The sequence below is a fragment of the Haliotis cracherodii genome, unplaced genomic scaffold (genome assembly GCF_022045235.1).
Source record: "Haliotis cracherodii isolate W230 unplaced genomic scaffold, xgHalCrac1.p SCAF_18, whole genome shotgun sequence".
Classification (NCBI taxonomy): Eukaryota; Metazoa; Mollusca; class Gastropoda; order Lepetellida; family Haliotidae; genus Haliotis; species Haliotis cracherodii.
Window position 1 is genome coordinate 20,775,368 of NW_027266273.1, and position 15,402 is coordinate 20,790,769.

At 41.8% G+C, this 15,402-nt stretch overlaps 1 protein-coding gene across 1 annotated transcript; it reads left to right on the top strand.

The window, feature by feature from the left end:
* The first annotated feature begins 987 nt into the window (after positions 1 to 987).
* Positions 988 to 14,816, top strand: LOC139465877 (von Willebrand factor A domain-containing protein 7-like). The gene is made up of 17 exons (XM_071247848.1): positions 988 to 1,276; positions 4,692 to 4,814; positions 5,557 to 5,730; positions 7,176 to 7,239; positions 7,605 to 7,702; positions 8,193 to 8,384; positions 8,965 to 9,177; positions 9,871 to 9,990; positions 10,577 to 10,738; positions 10,889 to 10,980; positions 11,146 to 11,299; positions 11,602 to 11,651; positions 11,765 to 11,918; positions 12,408 to 12,574; positions 13,415 to 13,526; positions 13,749 to 13,947; positions 14,667 to 14,816. Exons 1-17 carry the CDS (start codon positions 1,024 to 1,026, stop codon positions 14,755 to 14,757), a joined length of 2,418 nt encoding a protein of 805 aa, XP_071103949.1. The 5' UTR covers positions 988 to 1,023; the 3' UTR covers positions 14,758 to 14,816.
* The last annotated feature ends 586 nt before the right edge of the window (positions 14,817 to 15,402 follow it).

The window sequence follows — 15,402 nt, forward strand, 5'->3', positions numbered from 1 at the left end:
AAGATTACAGCCCAGATAGGCGTGTACACTGCCAGCTGCCGCATACACATCCTAGTAATGGTACATACTTATCGCTAGACCGTTCAAAGTCGTTACGGAAATATACTTTCCCTAGGTGGGACACGACAAATAACACATATTAATACATTATAACCATACTCTTCTACAGAGTGTCCCGTGTCAAACTATGTGTACTATGTACAGAGATCCCCCGTTAATCCAAACAGTACAGTTTCCAATGAAAACATAATGAGTGAGTGAGTTGGCTTTAACGTAATTTTTAACAGTATTCCAGTTATATCGCGGCGTGTCAGCTTAATGCGGGAGGAAAGCCCGCAGGTCTCGGGCGTTTACCACTTCGGTAAAACCCACGAAGACGGGTATGGTGCTGACAAACCTAGGAACATAATCGGGGCGAACAGGGATTCGAACCCACATTCATAGGTTCCTGGCGTGCCCAAGAGACGCAACTCTGCACAGCGAATCGCGGTGCCATTCACGACTGGGCCACCCGTGCCCCATTGGTCCCCAGCAACACATACTTGTCGTAAGAGGCGACCAAAGGATCCGATGGTCATGCTCAGTGACCCGGTTGACAGCTTGACCTCGTACCACGATGTCGTGATTCGTTGCTCATAATATCAATCACTAGATCGCTTGGTCCAATCATTTAGATGCTGCCGTCATAAAGTTGGAATATTGCTGAGAGTGGGGTTAAACAACAAACAAACAAAAAAACAACAGCAAAGTAATCGTCAGGGAAGCAGGATGTACTTGCAATCAAGAAAAGCTACAGATTTAACCCAGCACATATGAGACCCTTTCCACAAAGCGATTTTAGTGCTACGGTTTTCGTAAGTCCATGTTAAAGTATGGAACTGAGTATGCTGCAAGATTGCTATGCGGAACGGTATCGAACCATAATAATTGTCACATCATTCTCAGAACGCGCTCTAAACGGAAGCAGGGTTATGGTTGTAATGTGCCAAGCAGATAAGGAACAGTTGCCGAAAAGGGAACACCATGTTAATCAAGTTGTTGGCCGTGTTAACGCTGATATCTTGGCCATGCGCCCGGGGGTTCCTCCCCAACCAGTTCACCCTCCTGTCCTCCGGGTCGGACTACACCCACCAGGACATCACGGAGATCGGCATCCTGTATGCTGTCGCTGAGTTCTTCGAAACCCACCCTTTACCTGACAAGTCCATATCTCCGGGTGAACTGACTGGCATTAAGGACATTACAGCTAGGAAGCTCTTCGATAAGTATTACGGAGGTATAACCTAGAAACCACTGCATCTTCAGATGATAGTTGGGAGCATTTCTCGTCAATGTTCAACACGGGTTGTATTTTGTTTTGTTATGTATTAATAACTGACAAAAGATCTGCCTTATTATTATTAAACACTTAATATATACTTTGCAAGTGATCAAAGTAAAGTCAGAAACTATCTTACGAGGATTGATGTTGACGGATTTTCTTTCTCAAGTGAATGATGTATGACCTCGTCAGAAAAATAGGTTGAATTCGTTCAGGTTTCTGACGCTGCTTGATATTTCATGAGCTGAAACTAAAATTAAAAGTGGGTTATATAGTGGAGCCCGTTTCGTGACATTTATAGGATCAGTTGTGCACTTGGTGATAAAAGCATGAAACTTGGCAGATTTGTAGGTAATGACATTCAAAATATTTTTAGATATGGGACCACCCCAAAACAAAAAATCAAATATGGCCACCATGGAGGAATGCAATTCTAGTATATCTCGTTTGAGCATGACACACATCCTAAGTATATAAAGTCAAAATATTTTGGAATATATTTCCTCAACACTACATCTGTAAAGTAAATAATGTTATCACAATAGACTATTTATGTAGACTAAGGTAATATAAAGCGTGAAAAAATATATACATATGCATTTCTTACTTTTTTTGGCATATCTTTCAGACATACTTCATGAAGGCCAATTAATTATACCAATACTGTATTCTCATATGGTGAATACAATGACAACAACAGAATATTTAAGGAACAAAATTTGTATCTGTTGAGATATGCAGTGAATGGATAATGGTTTTGGCTGGTCAGGGACAATTAAATGTGTTCACAGTTGCCACCACATTTGCAAAGTGGTGTACCAATTAAATATGCCACAACGCAAACACACCTTGCTCTGCACCCATTCTCAGACTTACAACTACATCTCAGAAGCCCTTGGCATGACTTAGAAGCTTGTGGTAGTGTAGTCAACAAAGGCTCAATGTGCTTCAGATATAACCAATCCTCTCTCAGTTGGTGTGGAAGGTCTGTTTCGGCCTCCAGACTTGATCGCCAACAGGGACCGGCTTGAAATGAACTCTTTTGAGGTGTTGGTACAAAGGAGCTGATATAGGAGGAATGGAATCAATTGATCTACCTTTCTTGGTGAATACAAAAAGTTCTAAGCCCGGCTAACTTTCAACTATGGGCCATAACAATGAGAACTATGTCTGTGTAGTACATTGTTTGAGTAGTTTATTGCAAGTGTATTTGGTCTGTTGTGTATAAGTGACAGCCAGTTGAAAGTGATCGGGGTCCAAATGGACACAGAAATGAAAAAGAACGAGTATCGAGTAGTCATCAAGTGCAATAATAATGGGTGAAGTCTTGTCGTTGTACACAGCGATAGTCCAGCCGGCATTTTGCTTCAACTGACCAATCATACGAGATTTCGCCAAATGTTTTTTTTTTTAAATCTTTCAACCTTTACAACATGAATACACCAGAGTCAAATAACCTGTAGTTTTAGTTGGTAACTTTGGATATTGGTGGGGCCGTTTCGTGATAAAAGCATGAAACATGGCACAGTTGTAGGTAATGGCATTCCAAATATTTTCAGATATGGGGCCACACCAAATATCTAATATGGCCGCCCTGGAGGAATGAACTTATCGTATAACTCGGGTGAGCCGAGATATATTAAATTTATTATGAAAAATGAACATCTTTAAAGTAAATAACTATATTGTACTGGACTATTTGTTTTGATTTAGGTAATCTAATGTGTAAAGAAATACCACATTACCTACATTGTATACTCATAGGGTAAATAACAGAATATTTAAAGGACACAATTTGTATCTATTGCAATATTCTTGTACATGTCTCATATATTAGCTGGCTGGTGTCAATTAAATGTGATGACATTTGCAAAGTGGTGTACTCATCAAAAGTGCCACAGCGCAGTCACACCTTGCTCTGCACCCATTCTCAGACTTACAACTACATCTCAGAAACTCTTGGCATGACTTAGAAGCTTGTGGTAGTGTAGTCAACAAAGGCTCAATGTGCTTCAGATATTACCAATCCTCTCTCAGGGCAGCTGCCCAACGTTTAACAGTGGAATAGTTTGGGCACTTATCCCCCCATACGCTTGTGACATGCGGTCATAAATTTCTTGGGGAGTACTTTTGCTCTGGTCAAAAACTTGATGACTACTCGATACTCGTTCTTTTTCATTTCTGTGTCCATTTGGACCCCGATCACTTTCAACTGGCTGTCACTTATACACAACAGACCAAATACACTTGCAATAAACTACTCAAACAATGTACTACATAGACATAGTTCTCATTGTTATGGCCCATAGTTGAAAGTTAGCCGGGCTTAGAACTTTTTGTATTCACCAAGAAAGGTAGATCAAATGATTCCATTCCTCCTATATCAGCTCCTTTGTACCAACACCTCAAAAGAGTTCATTTCAAGCCGGCCCCTGTTGGCGATCAAGTCTGGAGGCCGAAACAGACCTTCCACACCAACTGAGAGAGGATTGGTAATATCTGAAGCACATTGGGCCTTTGTTGACTACACTACCACAAGCTTCTAAGTCATGCCAAGAGCTTCTGAGATGTAGTTGTAAGTCTGAGAATGGGTGCAGAGCAAGGTGTGACTGCGCTGTGGCACATTTGATGAGTACACCACTTTGCAAATGTCATCACATTTAATTGACACTAGCCAGCCAATATATGAGCCATGTACAAGAATATTTCAATAGATACAAATTGTGTTCTTTAAATATTCTGTTATTTACCCTATGAGTATACAATGTAGGTAATGTGGTATTTCTTTACACATTAGATTACCTAAATCATTTTTCATAATATATTTAATATATCTCGCCTCACCCGAGTTATACGATAAGTTCATTCCTCCAGGGCGGCCATATTTGATATTTGTTGTAGCCCCATATCTGAAAATATTTGGAATGCCATTACCTACAACTGTGCCGTGTTTCATGCTTTTATCACGAAACGGCCCCACCAATATCCAAAGTTACCAACTAAACTACAGGTTATTTGACTCTGGTATATTCATGTTGTAAAGGTTGAAAGATTTAAAAAAAACATTTGGCGAAATCTCGGATGATTGGTCAGTTGAAGCAAAATGCCGGCTGGACTATCGCTGTGTACAACGATAAGACGTCCCATTATTATTGCATCAACGTGGATAATATAACATCACCAGATCTAGAACACTAGGTCAATACCATACCTTTTATTATGTTTTATATTTCGTAAAACCTTTTTAGTCTTAAAATGACAATGAGATTACTGGATGAATATTGCGGTACTTATTTTTTCATAATTTACAAAAGTAAATAATTCCTCGTAGTTACTTGGTTGTTGACTGATTGCGTGTTGCTAATGCCAGGCACTGTGTCGGAGAAGCGGTTCCAGGAGGCCATCGATGACATCGTGAAGGCCAACAACAGAGTGGACCAGGACCACTACACGGAGGCTGCCTGGCACGTCAACGGGGAGGCCATTAAAGAAGGTGATATTAACATATTGAGCAAACAAACATTACATACATCTCATTAAAATCAGATGTTAGCTCTCCCTTACGCCACATAGGATCTGAGGACATCCCATTACAGGTCACGTCTGATATTACCTTTCGCGAACTTTGACCGACCAATGAAATGATTAACAAGAAGTCGACATTAGCTAACCAGGCAATTTCCATATTACGCTTTGAAAAATATTGAGTCAAAGTTTGAAGAGTAAACAAGATATAGTTCTGGAATGTCTAATGGCTGACCGAGACTGTGTGTGGAAAGTCACTTTCGTTCAGATGTTTCTCCCATTGAACACGAGAGAAAGATGATGATCTGGACGAAATTTGTCGAACGGCCCGTAACTGTCATTAAGAACACCCCGAGTAAACCTTTTGGGAGGTTTCACCCATCTCGTAAGCGAAGCTCTGATTGATCGTTCTGATGTGACCCGTAATGAAATGTTCTCTATCTTTGTTTAACGTTAACGAGAACTGATTTTAAAGAGATTGAACAGAGGAAATGATTAAACTTATAAAATGTTGATTCAGCTGTACATGTGACAACTGGTGGTAAACTGGCATGCTGATGCATCGTGCTTTCAGAACACGATCATTCGTAATACACCTGCATTATAGCATGCTATATAATAGAATTTTATCAAAATATTACAACTTTTTAATGTATTATTAAAATGCATTGGCTCTTCGCATCACTTGATGAATGCGATAACAACTGCAGGTAACGACAAGATCACGTTGCTACGGGAAACAGCCATCAATGTTCTAAATAAGACCAATCCCAACCTCGATGCGGCTCGAGAGCTGATTGGTCAGTTTCTACACATTGTCCAGATGTTCTACAGCAACACCAACTGGCCGGAACTCAGTGGAAAGGCGGCCTATGAATCTCTAGGTATGTTTTAACCTGTACTAATGCACTTGATATTAGTAAGTACATTCAAACATCAATGTACAGATTTGTAACCTTCACACTGGACCTCGGTGTACACCAAACAGTTCGAAAATAGCCGCACACAGCAGGACTGTGTTTACTTACACTCGACTCCTGTTGTCATCAGTCTTGTTACGTGAATCATCGCACATGTTGCCCACAGTGGAGATACTAGGTTGAATAGGTGCCCAAAAGGATCCAAAAGGATCGGGTTGTTAGACTCGGGGACTTGGTTAATAACGAGACATCATTGCTCACGCTCACGCTCACTCCATTATTCACACGCCGCCATATAGCTGGAATATTGCTGAGTGCGGCCTTAAAGAACAAACACACAAACAAGATCACAATATTGACCACTAGATTGTCTGGCCCAGACTCCATTATTCACACGCCGTCATATAGCTGGTATATTGCTGAGTTCTGCGTTAACCAACAAACAAACAAAACAATGAGAATGGTACACCCTATTTGGGACCTGTTGATGACTACAACCCCATATACCATGTTTTTTTCTTAACAAGGGACCTGACGTGAGGTTTAAGGTCGCGTTCAAGATTACTGTACTTATATAGCGACAAGCATGTTACATGAATACCCAACTCATACACAGTTTAAATCCGAGCCGATCTGCCCCTTAATGCTGACCGCCAGGCAGGGTAAGAACAAGAACCATCTTTTAACGTCTTTTGATAAGACGCGGTCGGGGATCAAACTAGCTGGAACCACGGAGGCGGTCCTTATCAGGCGCCTTAACAGAATAGGCGCAATGTTTAACCTGACTGAGGGTGTGTCATCGTTTCTGACAGCTGTTCATGTCTCGTATTCAGCAGCTGGTTTCATTTAAAAACTGCCGTAATATGCTGCAATATTGCTGTTGGGTGGTCAGGCTTGCTGACTTGATTGATGCATGTCATCGTATCCCAATTGCGTGGATCGATGTTCATGATGTCAATTTCTGGATGTCTGGTCGAGACTCTATTATTTACAGACTGCCGTCATAGAGTGAGGTGAAATGGGGTTTAACGTCGCGTCCAAGATTTTTGCACATATAGCGACGCGCGCGCGCGCGTGCGTGCGTGCGTGCGTGTGGCTGCTTGTACTAGTCCGGACTGATGCCGATTTATACCATGCCGCAGTTTAACATGAATGCCCCACTCAGACACAGTATACTGACTCCGAGCCGACCAGTCCTTGTTTTAGCCCCTTAATACCTTAAGTACCATCTTTAAACGTCTTTTGGTATGACGCGGCCGGGGATGGAACCCCGCAACTGCCGCTCTCCGGGCGGGCGCTCTACCTCTAGACCACATAGCTGGAATACTGCTGAGTGCGTCGTTAAACCACAAACATGCTGACAGCAAAACTACTTACCGACTGACAACTGTACACACGTCTGTCTTCAGGGATGCGGGGGAAACCATTGATGGCCCAGGCCCCCTCCGCCATGGACACGTGTCGCAGCTGTGGGTGAGTACAGCTTAAAATATATTTGATCGCCTTCACAGCGATGACCTTGTATCCAGACAGTATTCGCGTATATATTACGTGGCATATTTGATCATCAATCAAGTGATTGCATAGCATTACAAACAATCATACAACTGGGGAAGAATGATGCTGAGGGATATATAGGGGTCTGTGTGTTCCGATTGGCGACTAAAGCTAAAACTTGAATTTAAAAATATATTCAAAGAAATTAATATAATCCTAAACTTGCCATTTTAAATTCACAATTCTGACACAGGGTTATCAGATTAGTGTGAGATAAATATTATATTATCTTCGCACATTCGATATGCGCATCATCAACAGAGAACCGTTTTGCCTTTCAGCTCCTCAACTGGGATCCCATGCACAGCTAACATCATGGTCCAAGGTCCGCTTTTGACCAGTGGGTACCGTAGTGGACAGGACAGGCGAAAGCCGAGCAGTAAGTTTTTTCAATTATTAAGACACCAGTACTGATATAACGAACACAGTTGCTGTCCCAAGGGCTAGAAACAGGGTGAACAACGAACTTCGGATATAACGAACATAACTGTTGTCCCTAGGGCTAGTAACACCGTGAACAACAAACGTCGGATATAACGAACACAATTGTTGTCCTTGGGGCTAGTAACACTGTGAACAACGAACTTCGGATATAACGAACACAATTGTTGTCCCTAGGGCTAGCAACACTGTGGACAACGAACTTCGGATATAATGAACACAATTGTTGTCCCTAGGACTAGCAACACTGTGGACAACGAACTTCGGATATAATGAACACAATTGTTGTCCCTAGGACTAGCAACACTGTGGACAACGAACTTCGGATATAATGAACACAATCCTTGTCCCCAGGACGAGTAACCCTGAAGGGTCCCATGAGGAATGACTATGATGTACTTTATCTAACTGAAACACATTATCTACAGGGGACCCAGCAACATTCAAGACGGGGAAATGTAGCCATGGCGGCCCGTATGACCAGTCTGGTAAAACCATAGCGGCTATCGGGGGCATCAACAAGGACACCAGCGACACCAACATGTCCCCCCACGCCCCGCTTCACGACACCGCGGCCCAAGGGGCGATCTTGCATACCAGGTTCCTCTTCGCACACCCTGGTAAATCCCCAACTATCCCACATTAAGTGATCCATTTACAGAGTCTCATTCATTGGAGCCAAGCTGCGCCTCAGAAAGTCTCTTGTGTCACAACAGCTAAAGTCTTTCTTCGTCTGTATTACAGTTTAATTCTTGTTTATCTTATTTAGTTGATATTCACCAGTTGTAGATTTGCTACAACATATTGAAATATTGTACTATAAACTGAAGCTTTGTTCACTCGAAAACCGTATCTACCTGTGAAATCTCTTGTGTACATGGCATCCATTCATACACCAGGTAGAAGTAGGATTAGGCCCATTCTACAATCGTTTGTTCAACTGTTTTCCTAAATGTGCCGTCACGTTTGATAACTTCAGAGGAGAACCACGAAACAAAACTAATTTATAAGGCTCATTTTGAACTTAATCAACGTTTAGTTACATGTAGTCCGATTGACGACCCTACGTCATATGTTCTGTACAATTATTTCTCTTGTTGTGGTGGGAACTCACTCACTCACTCACTCTAGTCATGGTTTGGTTCCAGTGGACTGCTGATGTTCCCTACGATTACTTATCCAGTTGTGTTTTGGTTCTAGTGTACGGTCTGCATTCCCTGATTGGAGATGAGGTTTTTCAGGAACTGTTGCAACTGACGGCTGGAAACTCCATGGTCTTCGTCATCGACACCACAGGCTCCATGGGAGACGACCTTGCCGCCGTCATAAAAAAGACGCAGGAAATTATCAAGGAAACACTTGGCACAATCAAACAACCCTATAATTACATCGTCGTTACCTTTAACGATCCAGGTAATATTGGGGATAACAAGGTCGTTTACCTTTAACGATCCAGGTAATATTGGGGATAACAGATAACAAGGTCGTTACCTTTAACGATCCAGGTAATGTCGGCGATAACAAGGTCGTTACCTTTAACGACCCAGGTAATGTCGGCGATAACAAGGTCGTTACCTTTAACGACCCAGGTAATATTAGGGATAACAGATAACAAGGTCGTTACATTTAACGATTCAGGTAATGTCGGCGATAACAAGGTCGTTACTTTTTTACTTTTAACGCGGCGATAACAAGGTCGTTACCTTTAACGACCCAGGTAATGTCGGCGATAACAAGGTCGTTACTTTTAACGATCCAGGTAATGTCGGCGATAACAAGGTGGTTACTTTTAACGACCCAAGTAATGTCGCCGATAACAAGGTCGGGGCTGGGATAGCTAAGTGGATTATCATGATTCGATTCCCCACTTTGTAACAATGTGTGAAATACGGCTGCAATACTGCTAAAAGAGGCCTGATACCTCACTCACACATTCACTCATGGTTCAAAGATCACCCCAAACAAACAAAAAGCTCGATCACACAATCTGAATCTTTAAATGGGCAAAATATCATTAAGATTTCCAAAATAAAAGAAAGTTCTTGTGGAAAGTGTGGATCTGGAATGAACTATCGTCATGACATATCTTCTATACCCTTTTGGCAGGTAACAAGACGGATATATTTAAATCCAAGAATGGAACGGCTGTGATTACCTATCTCAGCAGTCTCAGGGTCAATGGAGGAGGAGACTGTCCAGAGTTCTCCCTCACAGGTCTACAGGCAGGTACGTCATATACACAGGTCAGAGTTCATAGGGTATAGACAGGTACGTCACATACACAGGTCAGAGTTCATAGGGTATAGACAGGTACGTCACATACACAGGTCAGAGTTCATAGGGTATAGACAGGTACGTCACATACACAGATCAGAGTGCAAAGGGTATAGACAGGTACGTCACATACACAGATCAGAGTGCATAGGGTATAGACAGGTACGTCACATACACAGATCAGAGTGCAAAGGGTATAGACAGGTACGTCACATACACAGATCAGAGTTCATAGGGTATAGACAGGTACGTCACATACACAGGTCAGAGTGCATAGGGTACAGGAAGGTACGTCACATACACGGATCACTGTCTGCGAGTCCAGCCAATACAGACAGTCCAGAATTCTCCCCTAGTTCGCTATGCTCGTATCTGACATAAACTCTTGATAAGGTCTGTAATTTCAACGATCCTTGGAACCTGTTGAAACTACCTTTTGCGTTAAATGATGACTGACGTATTTCTAGGTATATTTGCAACACTGCCATGAATGATTTTCAATTATTACAAATAACATTTGTGGTTCCTGCATCAACAGCGGCTACAGTTGCTAACCCAAACTCAAAAGTATACGTGTTTACCGACGCCTCGCCCAAAGACGCAGCCAAGATCAACTACGTCACGAGCATGGTAACAGAGAAAAAGATCTCAGTGAGCTTCATCCTCACCGGGGACTGCTCACGGCGGAGAAGAAGCAGCGGCAAGTGTCTACACGTTATGTAATGTATATGACGTGTTGTTAAATAAAAGTGATAATGCCAACAAATAACAATGGTATAAATCAATGTCAATAAAAGTACCAACTATTAATCATTTAATACGATTGAAGAACATTTCTACATGTCCACAGGTTCTGGCGCTGCCCAGTATGACCACATCTCCAGGACATCTGGGTTGGACATACATTATTTAACGCCATCATATCTAGCAAGCCCAACTAAGGTACGGTAATACATACATATGTACGGTGTCACTGTTTGCATGTTATCTATTCCAGCGCATAAAACCACGTAGCTTTATACATATAATATTGTTATGGCATTACGTCATTACAGTTAAAGACATTATGACGTATCTGATCTCTTCCTGAATGACGTATACCTTCAGGTTCCTCGGAGCCAGCTGCCTCTCTTGAGTGAATTCTCCCTCGGAGGCCTCTCACTGAAGACGTTCCCCGTGGACAACACAGTGAAGACGCTCCACCTGCAGATAGGACCAACAACTAACCACAATGCCAACGTGAGAGTGTTTAACCCGGATGGTAGGTGCCTTGAATGTATTACAAGATGGAGTAGACACATCCTTCTGTCCTGATTTTAGTAATAAATTTATCACAGCGGACTATTTATGACTTACGCAAATGGCACGTACACAGCATGAACGAGGCGAAATTGAATCAAAACAGAATAATAACAAAGAAATTTTGTCGACCTAAATGTCAGAACTGACAGAAAAAAAAGTTTTGTATTTTTTAAAATGTTTTTTCGATGGTCGGTCAAATATTGAGTATTTATTGTCATTTAAGTTATGTTCAAATATTCATGATAAAATTTGTGTTTGCAGGTGAAATGGTTCCTGTCACCCAAAACGAAGACGGCCAGATTATAATTGAGGTAGATACACTGTCGCTATATGTTCATCTTCCTGGAGCTTGTGGTTGAGTTATATATACTTCTTCTTTGCAGATTTTTGTACTTACTCTTTTTCTGTTCTGTTACATACCTAGGCCCCAAAACCTGGCACGTGGGCTGTAAAGAACGACGGCAATGGCGTGGTTGGGGTCAGCATCCACGGCATCACTGTGGTAGACATTGAAGACCATCTAGTGAAGACTAATGACAACGGACACAGTATGTTCATCGAGGGGAAACCGGTAGTTGGTAAGGTTATTTATTTATTTATTTATTTATTTATTTATTTATAGTGTTCTCTGGCGTCGTGTAAATGTAGTAATTTACGTCTTTTGCACATGATTCTTTTATCAGCGGTTTTATTTTTACTATTTTTCGTCACTTTAATATGATTATTTTTCATATGATAGTAAGAATATTCGAACAGACTTTTACTGATCCGCAGGTTCTAATCCTCAGTTATGATCATATTTGGGTGAATGCTACCACAAGTCTGTCCTTGTGGGGTATCCCTGGCAAAGTCGACCAGTGGGGATCGAGTGATTGATGCCTGATTGTGTGTCATTGTGCTCCGACAGTATGAGTTGCTGCCCAAGCTATCTTCAACCACAGGTCTGCCTTGACGCCGTGACAGTAGTCGGGGAGTCTACTCGGGAGACGACCGCCTGCAACCTGAGCATGTTCCATCTCCTTGCAGTTTGATGGGATTTTTAACTGGTTCTGAATATGTTTCTTCAGGTGAAACTGTGACCCATGCTGTGGCAGTGACGGCGGTTGACGCCGTATCCTCCATAGACTCTCTGATATTCTATGACACTCTCGGCATTGAGATCGACCGCTGCAGCCTGACATATCGAAAGAAGAGAGGGCACAACTATATTGCCAGTGTCGCTGTTCCAGATCAGGTTAATGTCACAGTACACATGGTTTCTTACTAGCACATTGACAGCCATGCTTAAACCACAGTAAACTACGTTTATAACGAACATGCTTATAACGACCTGACGGATATTACGAACTGTTTTTCACTCGGCCATGTGCTGTATAGAGTAGTCGAAATGCTTATAACAAACTACGGTTATAACGAACTAAGATTAGCGGCCCCTTTGAGTTCGTTATTACCGTAGTTATATAACTGTATCTTTATGACAATATATCTAAGATTCTGTTTTCCTTAATGATTACGTTTCAATTACGCATAATCGAGTTAGAATTATTACAAATTTACTGCATGGCTTAAGCTGTTGTCCATCTTGGCCACGAAGACATTTGAATGTTCTTGGATAAACCATAGGAGTCAATATGGCTTAACGCCGCATCAGAAATCTTGCAGCTATTTGCGGCGATATAGGATGAGTAGCAGTATAATACTGGATGTAAGGGTACTGCAGAACGAAAGTCATACTCGTCTTTTCCTGGCATTGTTTTCAGCAGGAGAGTTCATGTGTGTCCCGACAAAGTGCTGCCGCTCGTCCTCTGCCCATTATAGACATACGAACATGATAATCAAATCAAGGGGTTGTTGTATGGACGAAATTACTATTGGGTCTGACCTCAATGGCGAATGATCACATAACGTGTCACTTGTTTCCAATGATCCATTCAAATTATTTTTAAAGCTATTTTGCCTTTTTCACCCAATGGAATCTGTTTCGTCGGATAATTTTGACTGGTAAAGCTTTTCCATGGCACAAACAGGTAGTGCTTCAAATGAGGCATACAATGGACAATGTTATTACTTTCAGCCTTATCGTATGGCTATTGAAGGAAGGGACAAGGACGGGCACCCGTTTCAACGACAGAAGCCTGGTCTAACCAAGCCAAGTACCCTGTCCCTCAGCGTGGAACGAGTTGTTGGTCAGTGTTTGTCGTAGTCTGTCTTTCCGTCGAATCCAGTGTGTCAGGAACATGATAGGATATTTTATTATTTGAAGCTGGGCGAAAGCATTCTTCGTTCTCAGTCTCCTTCCGCATATGCATGTGGTCCCTTTCTTGAATTGAAGGACGTTTTGACTGTTTTTGACTACACGGAGCGTACATGATCGTATAACTGTGTTGATTTTGATGTGTGTATAACAGGACATCTTCAAGTCGGAAGTCAAACTCACATAAATGTGAAGGTCACCAACAAGGGAGGTAACTCCGAAAGAGTGAAACTGGATGTAGCAGACGGCTTGAGGCTAGCCGGGACTTCTGGCGGCACACTGAATCTCCAGCCGGGGGAACACACGAGACGTACAGTTGTTATTAACGGAGGCAGGACGGTAGAAGTGTCAACGTAAGTATTCGTCTACATACAACATCACCAGCATACTGCTTGAACGTTGTATATGTGAGCAAATTGTTCTGAACACATCATTGTTGCCATTACAAACTAACCAACGAAATATAAAAAAAGTAAGACCAAACATATTGATTGGTTATTCGTCGTAATCCCCGCTTCTGTTTTTTTAGAAAAAAGATTCAACAAATTTGTCTTACGTCCGTAAGATTTCTTAGTTTGTTTTTATTTAACGTCCAACTCAACACTTTTCCAGCTGTATGACGCCTGCCTGTAAATAATCGAGTCTGGACCAGACAATCCAGTGACTGATATTATACGCAACTGCCATACGATGGCATGTAGTCAAATGCGTCACAAGGCCTGACCGTCCGATCTATTGAGTCGCCTCTCAAACCTGAAAGCTATACAGCTATTACACGGAACCTCAGTAGGAAAGATGACCCCGCCCATGTTACTGGAAATTCTACTTATTACTTAGTAAAGATTATGTTTATAAACACACAATGCCGTTTGGAAAGTGGTCAGATGTAACAAATGTTAAATTTGGGATAACACATTCTTAATAAAGTACAGATTCTAGTACTTGTTTGGGGTTGAGGCCCTTCTGGGAGTATGGATGACTGGGTTCATAGCTTTCGGCCATTGGAGCCGTGCCACTTTACACTTGTCAGAGTCAGTGTCGTTCTCTTCATGTTTTCGCAATGTCTTTCCAGAACTGTGACGATAATGGCGACTGTGATAGACGACCCCGAGGACTTCCAATATGTCAGAAGAACGTTTACTGTGCACTCGACCACACAATAGGCGGCCAGTAACTGGTTGTAATCTGCGGTTCATGAGTTCTTTGTACAAACCGGGTTCAATAAAATTAGTCATTTTCATCTGTTCTAATTTAGTTGCAAACGGGTTGTGATCACAAAAGCATTCTAACGTATATGAGTGGATATAGAAAGTCGCTTGTAATAAAGTACCAATGTAAAAAGACCATTTTTAAGTGATATAGTTTTCTATACAAACTCATACGAATGAAAACAGCTGCTGTTTTAAGACGCAGTAACGGTATAGCTAAAACAAGGTGGCAAGTAGATATTGTACGAACCAAAGACACACTGCGTGAGCATCGGGCCCTGTAGAAGATGGTACGCTGGCAGGTCACACATTCTAATCTCCCGGTACCCATTTGAGACAGCTAGCTCTTACGACAAGCATGAGGTACTGGGGGCCTATTCTTCCCCTGGGTTCCTACAGGAGTACACTTGCATGAGGTTTAAGCTTCCAGAATCAAGGTTTGTTGCAGCCATACGGCTGATGTAAATACCAGGGACCATACGGCCAATCAGTGTTGCAAACAGAATAACTTCTCAAGGTGGTCAATAAAACACTAAAAACTGCAATGTTGAAATTTAATAATTTGCTTCCTGGTGGTTTAAATATTTTATTAATGAATTC

Excerpts from the sequence above, each read along its gene's own strand:
- LOC139465877 (XM_071247848.1), top strand. The coding sequence starts at position 1,024 with ATGTTAATCAAGTTGTTGGCCGTGTTAACGCTGATATCTTGGCCATGC. Across the intron at positions 8,385-8,964 it reads GTTCCTCTTCGCACACCCTG|TGTACGGTCTGCATTCCCTG; the intron begins GTAAATCCCCAA and ends TTTTGGTTCTAG. Across the intron at positions 10,739-10,888 it reads ACGGCGGAGAAGAAGCAGCG|GTTCTGGCGCTGCCCAGTAT; the intron begins GCAAGTGTCTAC and ends ACATGTCCACAG.